General features: G+C 36.8%; 1 protein-coding gene across 1 annotated transcript; it reads right to left on the reverse strand.

Annotated features, from left to right (window-relative positions):
• Window positions 1–9601: 9601 nt before the first annotated feature.
• Window positions 9602–12987, reverse strand: LOC148913025 (uncharacterized). The gene is made up of 2 exons (XM_089026923.1): window positions 12424–12987; window positions 9602–12340 (listed from the first exon to the last, which is right to left on the reverse strand). Exons 1-2 carry the CDS (start codon window positions 12561–12563, stop codon window positions 11281–11283), a joined length of 1200 nt encoding a protein of 399 aa, XP_088883049.1. The 5' UTR covers window positions 12564–12987; the 3' UTR covers window positions 9602–11280.
• Between the last annotated feature and the right edge of the window lie 5557 nt (window positions 12988–18544).

Genomic DNA, 18544 nt, shown 5'->3' on the forward strand with positions numbered 1-18544 from the left:
GACTATATATTAAGCTCTTTTGGAATAGATCATTGGTTAACTACAGAAGTGAGATATAATTGTGTTTCATTTATTATATTTGTCAGAATGATGATATCATTTGGAATAAATAGAAAAAAGAGTTACAGTCACCTTTCACAATGCATTAATCAGTTTTGATTGCATAATTACAGTTTACAAGAGGCTAAAAAAGGAGACTTTCTTTTTTAAAAAAGGTTTACTTTCAAAACAAAACAAACAAAAATAAAATAAAATAAAACAAAGCTTTAACTAGTACTAGACCTAAATTTGAAATGCTCCTAATGAGTGATGAGAGTGAGCATGAGTCCTCTTTGTAGTATGAACTGAAAATTTTGTTGAAATATTATAAAAATATAAAAAGGAATTCTGGGGTTCATCCCATTGTATGTGTATAAATTATTTATAGGCTTTAATTTCATGCTTGTTCTGATTTCATAGCATCATCTTCTGTCTTACCAATAATGCAGAATAGATTAATGCTAAAGTAGAAATATCCAGTAACCACCTTTGTTGCATGATAAATATTCAAGATAATTTTATATGAAAAAGGCTAAACTAATTAAGTGATCCACTTGTTTTGTATTCATGTTATGAAAATAGGTAAACTCGAAAAGGTCATTTTGAATAGGTCATTTTGGAAGCACCCAGAGATTTTTTTATTTACCTTCTGAAGTGAAATCTAGCTGTGTTGACTAATAATTTTGTATATCAAAAATTAAACACTTGAAACTTAAAAATGTAAAAGTATCGACAAAAAGCAACTGTCAGTTTCGATATTTAGTAGAAGAAACAATAACAAACATTTTCACAAGGCTAGAAGCTTAAATTTGTTGATCTATAATTAGCTTATATAAGCAATTTATGGCGGAAATATTCGGAGCCAATAATATTACAACTTATTACTATTGGAAACATCTTTATTGAAATAATTCCATTTGTATCATAAATTTGATTTAAAGTATAGCGAATCTTGTCACATTTGAAAGGTTAGAATGGCAATGATGAACTATTGATCGTACGAAGAATTTTCCCTCGAATACCCAGGTATCTTGTTGAAGGCTTCGTGTACAAGAAAGGAAAAATTGCAAATTGTTTCGGTGCTCATCTTTGGATTCAGGGGCTCATTTGATATGTTGTAGAATGACAAATAATGAACAAAATATCACAGTCTTGAGCTTAAGTATGTTGTTCTGACCTTAAGTCAGCTAAAAATACAAAGGTGGTTTGCAACGATTTTTGCCATGACTATCAATATTATTGCCCCAAAACAGCATCGTTTACCATAATGATCAATTAGTCAATATTCTTTCAAAGACCATGGACATGTTCAATAGGGTCTACAGATTTATCTGCTTGCTCTCGATCTCCAATCAAAGTCAAACTGAAACGCTGGGAGTCATTGGAAATATAAACATTTTGAAGCACGTGAAACACTCACGCGTCCGCCATCTTGTTTTTAGGTATTTTGGCGCATGCGCAGCAGTTTTTTAGCCGTGTCATCATTATCGTCATTATCGTCATCATTACAGTTATCATTATAGACAGAAAAACGGCACGCTTATCACCACCGCAAGTACAGCAGTGGCGCAGCTCAACGGCTTCGAGCTGAAAGCATGTGAAGACGCCTTTAGCAGCCGTTTTCATCATCATCATGTAACATTTGTTATCACCGCCATTGCCATCTCCACCTTCATTATCATCTCCATCATCACCATCATCATCATCATCACCACTACCACCACCATCATCATCATTATCATCATCACAACCAGCCAACCAAAATCAAAGAATATCGCATGACGTGAATTTAAAGGAGCTGAGCAATACTTACTTCCTCGGGCCCAAAAAACAACAACCACAAAAACAACAACAAAAAAACAACCACTCCCACAACGACAATAATTTTATTTGCACTCTTACGTAAAAAGATATTTAAAGAAATACATAGATATAAATATTAGAAAAGAGAAAATAACGTAACAAAAAAAATTGGTATCACCATCAAAAATATGAAAATCAAATACCTTACATGAGGGTGCCAGTGGTGATACCCAATTGTCAATTAACTATTAATTTTCTAGCCTAATGTCAGTTAACTGTTTACCAGCGCTGGTCATAATATTAACTAAAATCATGAAATAGCGTGCAGTTAACTGTTAATTACTAATTTTAGGTCTCAGTTAACTACTAACCCCATTGGCACCCTGTTACAGACTTTCTTTATGGAAATCGTTCAATTGCTGCTTATATTTGAAGTACTTTATATATTTCCAATATCCCAGGCATTCACTGTTAGATATGCTTTGAAGTCAAGATGATCCCGACCTCACTGAGTTCATCCCATACCCTATCTCCTTGGTAGGCGTGAAGGTAAATAGGTGTTGACCCCGTCCACACGTATACGTTTTCATTCGTAAACACATAATTTTGTAAACGAATTCTGTCCGTCCACAAGTAAATGGTCATCGTTCATGAATCGTTTTAAGTCGTCTACACGATTATATAATAGTGTAATATTCTTCCCCGGGTATTGTTATTCATGAGATGGTAATGAAGAATGGGAAATTACGATGGACTGGGACACGCCTTAACCATTCCATGCACAAATACCCATGCACCTTGAATCTCGAATCCTTTTTACTACGCCTTTATTACAAAGCAGTACAATTTAAGTATCCTTCTAAAGTATTAAGCCTTCTTGCCCAATCCTTACTTAGATAACGACACAAAATGTGTTTACGTGATATAGTTTGACATTGGCTTATGCTCCACCCTGCCCTTAAACCTAGGCATGAATAGAAAAGTTCCTCCCAGAACTGAAAATGCTGATGAATGCCTTTGACTAAGAAGGCCTGAGGGTCTCTAAGCTTGTTAATACAGAGCGGTATAAAGCAATTTTTATGAATAGATTAGCTTTTGATATTTTAGGAAATTGATATATTTTAATTTCATTTATTTTAATTCTTAAATTTATATAGTTTTTAGTGGTACAATTGTAAATATAGATATGTGTTTTATTCACATAATAAAGACATTATTATTATTATTATTATTATTATTATTATTATTATCAGCAGTAAACACGTTTGAATGCTAATTAGGTAAGCTAGATAGGGCGTAATTTCGTAACCTACCAGCATGACAGGATTAATAATATATACAATCACTTAAAACCAATTATTAATGTTCCTTAAGATGCAGTTTAAATACTTGGAATGTTTGAAATGTCCTTAAGATGTGATTAATTTGAATGTTCTTGCAATGTTCACTGTGCAGCTTCATACCGCTTTCTGCATTCTGAGTAATACATCTTTGTATCTTGCTCCAAAGATATTCTTCATCTCAGGCTCCATCTCTTTAGACCATCCTCCAAGAGCGTCCAAAATGAGGTTCACTTGCAAGATCGTGTATCCTGGGTGTTGTTTTGTGAGCTCAAGTCTAAGTGCTCCATACTTCTTCGTCTTCTCTTTGTCTTTCTTTTCTCGGTTGTTAACCCACGGACAGCTCATTTCCACCATGAGTACTTTCTTATTATTGTGGCCGATGAAACGCGCGTCCACACGGTTAGATCGTACATACATGTGGTCATCAGAAAACCATGGGGGTGTACTATCATCCAGTTTGAGATCTCTTAGCATCTCAAAGAAAAACACTTTCAAAGCAGCGTTGTGTCTATTATTATTATTATTATTATTATTATTATTATTATTATTATTATTATTATTATTTTTATTATCATGGGGAACGTTATTGATGAAATAACTTCCCTCTAGCAGGATGAGGATTTTTTGGCCCCCCTGAACGGGAACTCCATCGATATCCACCCACGACCGCTTAGCTTGAGTTTTCTCTTGGCCACATTGCCAAAGCCTTTCTTCGGAACTCCTCCCACTTGTCAAATTCCAATCCTGTTGCCTGAAGAAGCAATACCAGAGCAGAGAAAGAATCAGGAGATATCTATAGGTTCCCGATCAGTAGTGATAGTGGCGACCCAGCATGAGTTACTCGCCCAGACTGGAGACCCACAATGGATAGGAGGTAGATTCCCCTTATAAGCCATCACAGCGGCCTCGTGTAAGGCCGATAATCACAGCCACAGAGGCATAAGCACAACCACACAGCATTTACACGACCACACAGGTATTAGACATCACCACACATACATCAAACACAGCCGTAAAGGCAACATACACAGGAAAAAAACCTGGATTCCCAAATTGGGAATTTGTTGGGAATTTCCTTGACTTCCCAACGAATTCCCATCCAATTCCCAGAGAGAACGAAATTGGGATCGTGACACTGATTGCCAATGTTAGTTTGTTGGGAATTTTGTTTTTCTATTGGGTATTCGAAGGAAATTCCCAACAATAAATCACAATGTTGGTGTCTGAATTTGGAATTCAAGGAAATTCCCAACAATTCCCAATTTGGGAATCCATTTTTTTTTCCCTGTGATAGCCCCACAACAGGTATTAACACAGCGACACAGGCAAATAACTCGGTCACATATGCAATGAAACATGACCACACACGCAACCCGGCCTTACAGGCAATTAACACGGTCACGCATGCACAAAACATGACCACACAGGCAATCCAGCCACACAGGCATTAAACACGACTACACAGTCAACAAACACAGCCACGACAGCAATTAATACAGCCACACAGGCAACAGCCACACAGGCAACAGCCACACAGGCAACAGCCACACAGGCAACAGCCACACAGGCAACAGCCACACAGCAACCACAGACACAACACAGCACACAGGCATAAACACGTCCACACAGGCAACAAACACAGCCACACAGGCATTGAACACAGCCACACAGGCAACAAACACAGCCACACAGGCAATAAACACAGCCACACAGGCATTGAACACAGCCACACAGGCAATAAACACAGCCACACAGGCATTGAACACAGCCACACAGGCATTGAACACAACCACACAGACAACAAACACTGCCACACAGGCAACAAACACAGCCACACAGGCAACAAACAAAGCCACACAGGCAACAAACACAGCCACACAGGCAACAAACACAGCCACACAGGCATTGAACAAAAGCACACAGGCATTGAACAGCCACACAGGCAACAAAGACAACCACACAGGCAACAAACACAGCCACACAGGCAACGAACACGGCCACACAGGCAATAAACACAGCCACGCAGACAACCAACACAGCCACACAGGCAACAAACACAGTCACACAGGCATAAGTAGTAAACACAGTTGCACACCAAGTAAAATATAATTTGCTGAGGAATCACCGAAATAGTGCTAATAAACCCTATTCCCAAAACAACATTAAGAAAAACACAACTACACTCCCCTTGAGGATTAAACTATGCAACTATGCTAAAAATTACCATGGTGAGAATTAATTTATCATTAACCGAGGCATTACGACATATTAGCAAAAATATTAGCATAAATTATGATTAATATCGTTATAATAGCGGTGAATAACAATAAGGTTAAAGAATTGACAAAACTAGCTCAAACGTGTTAGCACAAACTATGATCGATGTGTACGAAGACGCTCCCCGAACCATAACGGCGAATGAAAACGACTAACAAACGCATATCCCCAGCGAACGGCTGAGATATCTAAATACTAGTAAAATATAATACAAGAATCCCATAAATTTACCTAAGGAACCACATTTGGAGCAGCGTTCTGAACTCCATTCTGGCCATCGTTTTGCTGGTCGTTCTGCTAGGCAGCATATTTTGGTCCGCATTTGTAGCCGGAGCAGTTGGGTTCAAAACCTGTAATACATTCATGATAGTTTTGATTCATCAGCTTTTTAATTTTAAATTAAGCCAAGCTTTCGAGCATCTTGCTCTTCATCAGGGCAAATGGTTGTGACAATATTCACAAGAAACACGCAACATAACAATGTGCGCGTGCTATAGCTAAACGTTTCAGTTGCTAGGAGCGCGCGTGTTACGAAGGGAAAATTAATTGCGCGCTATTTTTTTTGTCTATTAAGACACGATATACGATCTTATTTGCCTATCAAGCTACGATAGCTATCAGGCAATGTTCTTCCACTGTCTCTATTAAAGAGAACATCCGATTCACTAGCAATCTTCCATGCCTACAGCCATTTCCTCTGGTGCCATCGTTCTTCTTTATGAACTACAGAACAACCAAGCCAGTTAATGCTGTGGCCAGTCTTCATGGCGTGCTCTGTTAGAGCTGACTTATCCGGATGGTTCAGTCTTAGAGCTGCTTGGTGTTCTTTTTTTCTGGTTTTAAGTGCTCGTTTCGTCTCACCGATGTACTTTATATCACATTCATGACAGGGGATTGAAAAAACTACCCCTGTCTGACTTCCCTTGTCAATGGGGTCTTTTGGTTTGGAGAGAAACCCGCGTAATGTTTGGCAGGGTTTCATGCATGTTTTGATGTTATAACGTGCCAATATGCGTGAAATCCTCTCACTCACATTCTGTAATACGGTAACACTACCAACTTAATTTATGATTAAAAAGCTGATGAATCAAAACTATCATGAATCTTAACTCGGCTTACAAACACTTATTGGATTCTGTAATACATTCTCCGGAACTGGAGCGACAGAAGCTTGGTCAGCCATTAAAGAAATTCGACAGGAAGACGGGTTTGAATTTTTTCTATGAAAACGCACTCAATGTTTAGTAAGCGGCTGCCTCGAGTAGAGTGACACTAGGACCACGTGGAGTCCCTTTTGTTATCTCATTTGGGTTAGGGTTAGGGTATAATAGTAATTCTGCTGAATATAATTGAAAATAACTTTCGATATTCCGTAAAAAGATTTTGAAAGCTCCGATGATGGAATCTGCTCGCATCGAATAAACAAGGATTCTTGAAAGAAAGAATTCATAGTGCTGTTTTTTGCGTGCTGAATTTGTATGCTTTCAAATATTCTGACATTGCTTTCAATTCAGGCATACATACACGGCATTAAAATAGCTCAAAGCACAACAAAATTTGAAAGTTAAAGCTTACCTTTACTCCGACCTTTACTTCGACCTTTACTCCGTCTTTACAGCACAAATAATGATTTGAACGTGATTTTTGTAGCGATTTGGGTTGATTTATCTCACAATTCATGTCTTAAAACGAACTTCTTCTTGACTTCTTCTTCTTCAACGCCCAAGCGACAAGTCGTCTGTAGCACGTGGTGATGCGCAACATGAGAGCTCTTCGTTTGTTGCAAGTACAATCTCACGTCGCCACAGCCAATGAGTGTTGTAGGCTCAGCCGGAGTAAGAGACTGGCGCAAATTTGCATAACCTAAGATGCAAACTTTGTTGTTCATGACATTTTTAATCACTAGAATATAATTAATATTGTATTTTATTATATAAACTATAGTTGTTTACAAAGATTTCTACAACTAAGAAATTTCGTATTTCAACACATGTAAAAACAAGATAATTTTCACATGTAAAATTATAACCAATCAGTTTTCAGTATTCTGTGACGTCATTGCTCTCAGGCGCGGGAAAATCACAACGGTCGGCAGCTTGTCTCGTATGTGTGGTTGCAAGGATTGCTCACTGGATCGATAATTTTGTTAAAATTATCGAAAATTAAGTTCAAAAACATGGCTGAAAGGTTTGTCACATTTGATTTACAAGACGTCAAAGATTTTATCGAGTAGGAGGAAAATGCAAACACCAAAAAAAGATAAACAACGACCTGTCGCTCGCAGGTAGTTTTATTATCACTTGTTTCCAAGCATTACTTTTCATAGTTTTGTCTTCTACTAAATTTTACTAAATTTTTATCGTACAATACAGGAAATTATCTAATGGCTTCAGCAAGTTGTTCGTCGCGGCTTACACTGAAATTAATCTTGTAAGCGAACGGCAAAGACTGGGAACCACAATCCCTTGATCCCTTGCGCTCTTGAATGAATTTTCCGATTGGTTGACTTTTTATGTCGTTATGTTGATCGTGTTAACACACAAAGTGAATGCTGTATACCGACATATCAACACAAACACAACAACATAAGAAAAGGTCGAGACCTTTCTTTATGTCGTTATGTCAAAGACGTTATGTTGGCCTTATGGTGTTATGTTTCGATGTTCACACAACAATCATAACGACATAACCCCGACATAAGGTGGTTGAGTGGGGAGGGTGGAGGGGGAAGGGAAAATGAACCGGTGTTGATTTTCGGTGTAATCTTATCTGATTGGTTAATCCAATTTGATTGGTTGCTAGATTTTTTCAAAATGGGGCGTTAAGTAAAAAAGGATGCAGGGCAGGCAGGCTCTCCCTTCTTCTCCTCTTCCCCTCCCCCCTTCCCTCTAAAACCGAGCTACGCAGGCTAAGGCCCCGTCCACACGTTTCCGGAAATTTTTGTATCCGCAAATTACTTTTTGCGGATACGAAAATGTTTGCGTCCACACGCAGCGTATTCGAATCGTTTTCACCGTCCACAAGTATCCGTTTTCGTAAAATTTGCGGATACGGATAAAGTAAGTGGAGCAATACATACCTTCAAAGCAGCGTTGCTTTGTGTAGTATGTGATCTATCTGCCGCAAGAAAAGTTTGTGGGTTTTTGTCCATCCCACTCAGCAAAGCGTGGCTGTCCAAATTGCTTTAATAAAGTATTTGGCCCGGATGTTGGAAAAAGCGACTATTGAAAAGGAAACCTGGGGAGAGAGAAACGACAAAACCTATCGGGATGAGTGTGAAAAATTGAAAACTTGCTGTACTCAAGAAAAACTATCAAACCTTGAAAGTGAATTGTATTAAATTATTTGTCTTACTTCTCTGCAGTTAGATTTTGCATCATCGATCCCATGCATATCAAACTTATTCCATACATTTATGAACATTTGCTCTTTTTAGCGCCTAGGCCTACGCGGACACATTTTAATGTACTGCGCATGCGAATCAATCCCATATATGGATTTTCAAAATGGCGGACACGACTCGTGTAAAACGTGAGTCAAAATTTCCAGTGAGGTATATGCAGGAATTTTCCTCGGATTTTGCTTCAAAGCAAAGAAAATCGTCAAAGAAAGACAATAATCTTTATGACGTGGTAGTAACTGAGGTAGATAAGTCAAAGAAGCGAATAAAAATCCACTATGTTGGGAATAGTACAAAGTATGACGAGTGAAAATCTTTTGGAGATGGAGCAAGCTTTCCCTTTGTTCGTCATGAAAAGCTGAATATACCTTCCGCAGATTCAATTGGAGATAGACAAGAAATATTCCATGAACAATTATATCGGGAAATCAAGAGAAAATTGTTTTCTGGTCGAAGGGATGATCCAGCTGTACGCATAGAGCTTAGGGTTGAGCCAGATGTGTTTGAAGGAGGACTTGCCACAGTAGTAAGAGGTATTAAAAAAGACAAAAGACTATTTACGGGCTACCATCCAACAGACTCATTGACAATTTCCTTGGTAAAAAGTGGGATGAGCGCATTTTTAATGGTAATGGAGACTTTGCCTTTGTAATTAAAGGAACAGTTCGCTACTGGCTTTCAAAATCTAATCCTATAGTAGAATATAAGTTAATTGGAGATCAATATGTGAAGTCTGAGATTGAAGAAAGAAATTTTATTGTATTTACATTTGTTCGTGGTGATGGAAATCGTTACAATTACAGTACATTTAGTTCATAATACTAGAAATGACTTGAGAAAAAATATTTGATGAAACATAATTACATAATTATAGATAAGAATTAACAACAATGGAATAAGTAAAAATACATTTCTTTGCCAATAATTAATAATTTTGGTATTAGATTATGCTTAATATATACATTTTTTTTAGAGGCAATATAATAGTCTGAAGAAGCAATATTTTTTACTGTTGTTTTGATTGCAATATAGCTCTACATTGATGTTTTGATTTATATTAATGAAGATTCAGAACATCATTTTTGATACAAGGTATGTTTAAATATCTAGCACATTAACTGTTGTGTTAGAATGTTGATCATCACAGTGAATACCCTATACCCAGTGAATAACCTATTAAAAATTTTATTGTGCAATTAGGCATTTTTTTGTCCATACATTATTTACTCTCTCAAGATGTGCACAACAAGCTTGAAAGCCACAGTTTGCACATTTCTTAGTGCAAGTCTTAATATTATGGCAGCTTTTTGAGCAGTTTTTACATTGATATGTGGCTTTAACTCTCTCACAGCCTTCTGCTTCAAGGAAGTGAATTCTGTTTTTCTTTAAAAAGAGTTGTTTCAGAGCAGAAATACCTCTATGATTGGTAGATCTAAAATAATTTTTTGAAGCAGTGTCATTAAATTTTTCCATCCCTTGTTGTGTAAAATATGCGAGATTCTCATACAGTGATAGGAACTCAGGAACATGGGCATACAGCGCATGCATATAGGGTGTCACATCTTTTGCCTGATACAAAGAGAGAAATAAGGAGAAGAAATTTCTGATTTTGCATTTCAAATTGATAATGCTTTCCTCAGATGAAAATGTAAGTTTGAGGTCCCCTATGATTTCTATGAAATCAATCCAGAGTTTTTCAAGATCATTACATTTGTCATAAAATGGAAGAAGTGTAGAAAAGTTAATATGCTGAAATAAAATAAGTTTTTCAGGGCCAGTTAGATCTCTATATTCTAATTTTTTAGTATCTTTTTTGATTTTCCATGAAAATGATATTCCAATGTTGTTTAGAAAGGTTTCATAGCCTGTCATGTGCTTGTACTTATCCCTTTGAAATCCATTTGGAAATTTTTTTAGCTTGTCAACTGCATCCTGCCTTCTGAGTTCTCTAATCAGTAGCTCAATTAAATTATCTGATATTCTTAGAATAAATGTAAGTTATCAATAATTACATGATCAATAGGAATAAAAGGGAAGAGAGGAACAGCTTTACAATTAAATTTTTTAGACTTGGCATGATTAGATATTTCATCAAGGGATCTTGCTCCTTGCTTTGAATCACTAATTGACCATGTTTTAGTAGTATCATGCCTTTCCATTCTTGGGCACTTGCACCATATGCATATGCATGATCTTGGTTTGCCTTTCCCAACCCACAAACTAAAGCTAAAAATTTCCAATCCCCACCCAGAAAATATTCTATGTTATATGTTATATTATTGACAGTAATTTCTTTTAATTTAGACATTTCATTCGTAAGATCAGAAAGGGATATTCTTAAGTTATCATAATCTTCTTGTATTTTTATGACTGCTAGTATATAATTACCTTTCTCTCCCATAGCAATATCTTTTTCGTTTAAAATCGTATAAGTAATGTTTTCATTTTTAAAGTCCTTCCAACATTAGTCCCATCACCACTGATTTTGACCTGTATGGTATTTCCTTCCAGCAGTTCTCCCTGTTTCTGTAGCCTTTGTATTTGCTCTTCTAAACTCTTAGCAAATTCAATCTGAATACCTTCAGCATCACCAGGGGTTGGCCTCACTTCCCATTGACCATTTAATGCTTGCATCCTCTTTACCATTTTATATTGACATGGAATTTCCTTGGATTTTTGAGCAAGTTCATTCCATGCTTCATTGGAAAGATTGAATTTGTCTTTGATATATAACCAGGTATTCAGTTCATTGATGTCATCACTAGTCAATTCTTTTGTTGGGGCGTTAGTAAAATCTATATCTTGTTCGTTAGCTAGCTCAAAAGTCTCAAACATTCCGGTATCAGGATTAAAAACTTCAACTTTCGTAGCCATAAAATTATAAAGGCCAAGAAAGGATAGTGTTGTCTTGCATTGTTCTTTCAAACTAGATCTTATTCTTGTCCTTTGCTGTGGGGAGTATTCATTAAAAGTTTTATTATTTTCTGGACCTCTCACTTTGTTTTGTTTTCTGGCAACTTTTAGCGCTATTGCTCTGAATTGCTTCTTATAATAGTTCCTTTGTTTTTCTGTTCTTTTTAAGGCGTCCGTGAGTTTTTCTTCGTGTAGTTTTTTAACCTTTTCTTGGACTAATGATTCTTCAAGTTTTCTTTTTGTTTTCCTTAATTCTCTATTTTCCTCTTTAAGTTTTCCAACATCTAACTCGTTGTAATATATTTTGAACCGATAGGTCTTTCCATTTTTCCACGAGTCTAAAATTTTCTTTGCCAACCTGCCACCGCCTTTTAACCATGCTGCTTTAACTTTTGCTTGTAAATTGTAAATTTGAGTTTTGATCGCACTGATAATTCTGTTGTTGACGGTGATCCCTTTAAGACCCGATTCGTCCAGAACCTTTTCAACAATAGTCTTCAATGCCGACTCATAGCTTTCTCCACCATCGCGTTGTATTTTTTTCGACAATGTATAAATCAGAAAGCTGAAATTGTAAAATTAGGAAACATATAATTAAAACTATAGTATTCCCGCGCATTTCCAGAAATCAATTCCAACGCTACTTACTTATTGATTTCGTGGAAAAAATGAGGAAATTCTGCTCCTTTCGAACCTCCTTCGGAAGATTGCTCTCCAAGTGCTTCGACAGCAGGGGCAGCGAAGAGAATCAGTACGAGAGAGGCAAGAAGTATAACATTCGAATTCATTTTGACCGCGTAAAATCCTTACGAATGTGGGTCTGTTTTACATCAAAATGCGGGTTTTTCCATATACTAATCAATTCAGCTGCTACCTTTTTGATTGGTTGATTTTGGAGCTATTTATAGGGGTTTTTGTGCACGTACGTGTGCTGAAATACGAGGAAAGCCATACAAACATTGACCTCACCGATGATCAAAAATTCCAAATTGACCGGGGTAAAAAATAATCTACGAGATCCAGAAAACTAAAAACATTGAAAGGAGATGTTATTCTATCGTTTTCCGTTGCTACCTTTTTCATATTGTTAGAAGAGATGAATATATCCAACAAAATGTACAAAAAAATGTTCAAAATTGCGTGTTTGACCGTGATTTAGGAGGGGGCGTGAGCGTCAGTTTCCTTTTGTTGACCTTTTGTTAAGCGTAAGTTTCATATGATGATTTGTATCTTGGGACTGCAAAACAATGATTGAAATTTGGATTGAAAAAAGAATATTAACGAAAGATTATGATTATGGTCACTGTCTAATCTTTCTGGTGCGTGTATAATGGCATTTTAGGGAAAATACTCAACAAATCAAAGATCTATTGAAATTTAGTAAATGTGCAAATTCTTAAGAGATAATCAGATATTTCACATACAATATTGTGAAGATTCTTCTTATAAAGAGTTAGAGAAGATTGTTCGAAAAGAAAATGAATCATCGATCCAGAACGTTTTTTGTTTTGTTTTGGAATATGCAGGCATTGCTGTTCGAGAACATTCCAAAAGATTGGCAGTGCGACACTGACATCTACCTGCTGCGCCCGCCAAGACAAATCAAGCTGTTTACTTTTCTGGAGCACGGCAACATTAAATCCGCATATAAATTGTTGTATCCGCAAATACAAGAAATACCAAAAGCATAATCACGCTACGAATCATTTTTTCTTTGCCGGCGAAAATTTTGGACCCAAGCTTACTAAGAGTGAAAGATCCTCTCTTATAATGGCATCATCGGTCGGGTATGATGTAAACATTACTCAATCAAGAACACGACCAGGAAGAGTACAATGATATTTGCTGCATAACATAACCGATATCAATGGATATAAACCTGTTTCATTTCCAAAAGTTAGTTGGTTTCAGGCTCTAGACGACGACGTGAGAAATCTTTGTGGCAATCCAGTAGAACTGTGGTGCAGAGGCTATAAGTGGTGCTATGAGAATATTTATATTGTCAAGTTCAAGTGACGAATAATAACAAGTCATATCGAATAAATTCGCTTCATTATATATATCGCGTATCAGTTATCTTGGGATTTGTCAGGGTAGTATACACCTATTTCAAAAAACGTTGTCGGTTGGATATCTGAAATCAGAAATCTGAGACCGATTGGAATTGTGGGGACTGAGTGTTTTCTCCTTCAAAATTTAATATACACTTACCCAGATAGTTTGCCAGCTCAGATCATCGCTCAAAGTTAGTATATCAAGATATTGACTTTTTGCGAACTACTAATTAAAACCACAAACAATTTACAGCTTACAACCCACAATTCCTTTCGGTCTCAAATTTCAGATCTCCGACTGACGTTTTTAAAAAATAGGTGTATATCGGTTATCGTAAATCTGGTTCATATCGAAACTCTTTTCTCCTAAACGATCTTTGCTTGTTCTTGCAGAGAATACTGCTTATAAAGTAGCTGAATTTAAGCATGGGTAGTTAAATAAAATTCCCGTATTAGCGCCATGGAATTTGAAAATCTTCTCTTGGTTTTATTTACCTTCGCCTGTAGGTAAAGAAGTCGAAGGAGATTATCTGCTCGCAATATAGGAACTAGCTCTGGCCAATCAGAGTTCGCGTAAGAATTACTCTAGCCAATCAGAAATCGCTTCTTATTTCGGGTCACGGGAACAAGGATTCTGGCGCTGTTTCGCAGACGGTTATTTCGAGGAAATTATACAGGCTAAACGCAGGCTAGTCCGGTATCCGGCTTAGGGTATTGTGTGAAGCTTGCGATGTCAGACTTTTTTTGACAAAAAATCAAAACATAATGGCTTTCGTGATCTGAACGTTTACCGCTGATTTATGGCATAATTCTACTTAAGTAAACATTGAGTTTACGTGCTATTCAAAACACTCCTAATGATATGCAAAGATGAAAAAACTTACCAAGGGCAGATCCAGGGGGAGGGTCGGGGGGGGGGGGGGGGGGGGGGGGGGGGGTCGCGACCCCCCTGTCATTCCTGAGGTCAAATGGGCTCCCTGTGGTAAAAATGCGACTGGGATTCCTTTGCCCACAAAATTTACCCCTGAGACCCCCCTTCAAAAAAACCCTGGATCCGCCCTTGCTTACAATATCACTTTGTTATTGGTTTAATGCACATATGCACGTGAAGGACGCTAACTGAATGTCTATAAATAGAAAATGGACCAAGGATACTCCCTTCTTGACTAGTGGAACGGTTACTGTTTAGTGGAACGGCCCACCCGCCCTCCCTCCAGATTGTCGTGGGTCGTATTCACCTGACCAACCCTAAGCCAAGCTGTTTCCAGCTTGGCTTAGAACGCTGATCAAAAGTTTTCCCATTCCTTAATTCAGCTGAGCATGAATGGGAGTGTTGTAGAATAGAATACTTTTGTAAATCAACATTAAATCCAATTAAACCTGGAAATTACTATGGAAATTAAATTGATTTTACTCGTAATTAACTTCCAAAGTTACCATCAAATTTAAGATTAAAAGCAATGTAATTAAATCTGAAATCTACTTCAGCTTAAAAAACATATTAGCATCCGAGGTAACTCTAAACTTGTTTTCTAATGGATTATCGGTAGTTATCTTTTTGTTTTTCAAGTAATTAACCGGGAATTCAAAACCTATAAAAAATGTCGGCCATGGAAAACTTTGCCGAACGATTTTTCATAAACCAAACTAGCCCCTGGGGGTGGTTGGTGGTGGGTTGTGTGCATGTGACAAAATTTCTAAGAGGGGGTGGGGTAGTAAGGTCGAAAACAAAAACTCGTGCAAAGGAAAAGATGTAGTGCATTTCAATTTGATTTTTTCACTTTATGTTTTTCATTTTGGGGGACATTAACTTCATCTCGAACTAAAAAAATAATTATTAAAGATTTTCTTCCCGATTATATTTTCACATATCTGTTTTATCTAAATTGGGCTCCCTGTGCCCATTGTAAGCTCCTTTTAGGCGTGCCTTCATTTATATATTATGCTTTCGCGACGCCGCATTCTAGATATACACGGCAAAGCTAAAAAGTTTTTATTTTGTGTCCTGCTGGCCTTGTTACAAAAAATCCGCTATTCGTAGCTATATATTTGCTCGCCCTTTTCACGCAACAAATTACTCCCACATGACACGAGTGAAAAACGTATGCGCAATTAGTATGCAAATTAGTCAAAACATAAGCAAATTTGACTTTCAAACATGCCTGATAAATTTGACTTCACAAAATGCCAAAACTTAGTGTCCATGCTTGAAACTTAAGACTAATTCTTTCATATTGTGTTTGTTAATACAGTATCTTGGTCTGACAAAGGTATACTCGCGAAAATTTTTGTACACTTGGAGAAAACAAACATTTATTTTGTCACTCAAACTCTTCAAAATTCTTAGGCCCCGTCCACACTATGCCGGATAAATTTGAATCCGAATTTTTATTTATTTGGTTAGGCCTACCGTCCACACTAGTCCGGGCGAATCCGGAACAATTCTTCACCGAAAACGAATTTTTTCGAATACGGTCTCCAGAGTGGAACAATTTCAAAACGCCGGCTAGCCGTATTAGTGTGGACGGTGAACATTTCGTATCCGAAATGTTTCGAATACGATGACGTCATGATTGTCATGGGAACATGGCGGGAAGGCTAAAAATTCACCGCGGGCTCAATTTCAGCTTCGATGCACATGCTCAGATGTGCAATGAAGCGTTTTTGCCGCCTCTGATCGGACTAGTGTGGACGCGAAACATTTTATCCGTTTTCATGTGTGGACGGAAAACTTTTTTTTCGGTTTCGGTGTGAAAGTTGCGGATCCAAATTTTTCCGGCATAGTGTGGACGGGGCCTAAGAAAACGTGCTGAAGTGCACGCATGAGCAAACGTTTTTCCCTGGTGTCCTCCCACATAGGATAACAAATCAATGTTTTTTAGCGATTTTACCTCTTTAGCATGAAAAAAACAAAAAACAAACTTGTACGTCATTACTGTTGCTAAGAAAGACAAAAAAAAAAAAAAAACCGGTCTTACGAAGGCAACTAAAATGTGCGCGTTCTGATTGGTTAGAGCGACTTGTAGGCGGAATGAGTTGTATAGCGGTGCACCGTGCCGCTTGCTTCACAGCAGGTTTGTGTAGGATCATCTTTAAATCATTGACCTTCAAAAACATACCAAAATATATATGTATAGTTTTTAAATTTTCCTTACGCAAAAATCGAAATTTCAATTTACTGTTTTTGGATCTTTTCTCTAAATAATGACTATCTAGGCAAAAACCAGAAGTGAATTCAGTTAATTCAACTATTCACGAGGTAAAAAACCACCGTACTTTTTGAGTTAAATGTACGCTATTGGATGTATTTTACAAGAGAAAATGCATGACATAACCGGGGTCAAGCTTGAAAATCGTCTCTCCTTGAAATAAACTTGACAGAAGCTGTTAAAAAAACAGAAGTGGATTTGAAAACCCCGGGCTTTCCTGAACATTTTAGTGTATAATTCATAGGAATTTGTTAAAGTTTAGAACCGTATTTTTGCTGATTTTATAAGCTCATACTATCTGTTGGCCTATACATTCGCCTCTTATGGTTTCTTAGGTTTCGTAGCCTCGAAAACACGCTAAGTACTTGTTAGTTAGTGAAAGAACAGAAGATTTACGGGTCATTTAGGATGTTTTGTCACGCAGTTTACTACTTGTGCTATATAACTTTACTTTTAAGGACAACCTTTTGGTTTGGAAAGAGAGGAAAAAGACCGAAAAGAGCAAATATTCCAAATGTATGGGCAATTTTTTCAAATGCAGAGAAAGATTAAAACTTTTAGACCCACGCATATCCTAAATAGAATACCAAGACCTAAACATTTTTATCCTTATTATCCCTTTTTAAAGACTGCTCCCCATTTTTAACATTTTGTATCAAAAAAGGTAAGATAAATAAACTTTGCATTATAATAAAAAAATGGAAAAAATGAAATAAAGAAATAAGAAGATGGAGAAAAATAAAACGGGGAACAACGTAAAAACGAAAAAGAAAACGCTTCGTTTGAAATTTTTAACTTGTTATCATCATCATCATTATTATCATCTATTGCTGTCGTGGGTCAGCTGTCGTAAGATTTTGTAAAGTAATTCCTTTGCATTAGCAAACTATTTGTAGGGGATTTACATTTCTTCTTTTGGTCTGCAACTTACATGTATAAAGATTATATTATAAATAATATAAATATAATTTACTTTGGGTTGATGTTTCGTTTCAGCACGTTTCACGCGCTTTGATTAAAATTGACAATTGTCTCAGTATCGATCTCTCGAAAATTCTGTAACAGAAAAACACGTTTTAGGCTATTGATTGACTCAACCCTGTTATTCCAAGGTCACCGTTTGAAATTAGCCTTTGAATAGAGCTAATCTTTCTTTCAAAGAAATGTTTTGATAACTCATACCGTAAGCAATTTTCTTAAGTGTAAGCGGTAACACTTAGTCCGTCACGTGATCTGAAATTGTATTTTTAGTTATTTTGGTAGACACGATTCGAATTTCTTCGATTCATAGATATCATGTCATGTCATAATTAATCATTTTGAAACAACATTTAGCCAATAATCTTTATGCCCCCATTCTATTTGATTGCTATAACGATGACGATGATGAGAATGGCTTGCTAAATTAAATAGAATAAATTCTAGGAATATTACAATTTGAGAACAGTGTGTCGCGAACTCCAATGAGTCATTCTAGCAAATTAGAATAAAACTTCACAATTTCTC

The sequence above is a fragment of the Actinia tenebrosa genome, unplaced genomic scaffold (genome assembly GCF_029948245.1).
Source record: "Actinia tenebrosa isolate PJP-AT-01 unplaced genomic scaffold, QUT_ActTen_1.0 PGA_scaffold10__47_contigs__length_13832649, whole genome shotgun sequence".
NCBI lineage: Eukaryota > Metazoa > Cnidaria > Anthozoa > Actiniaria > Actiniidae > Actinia > Actinia tenebrosa.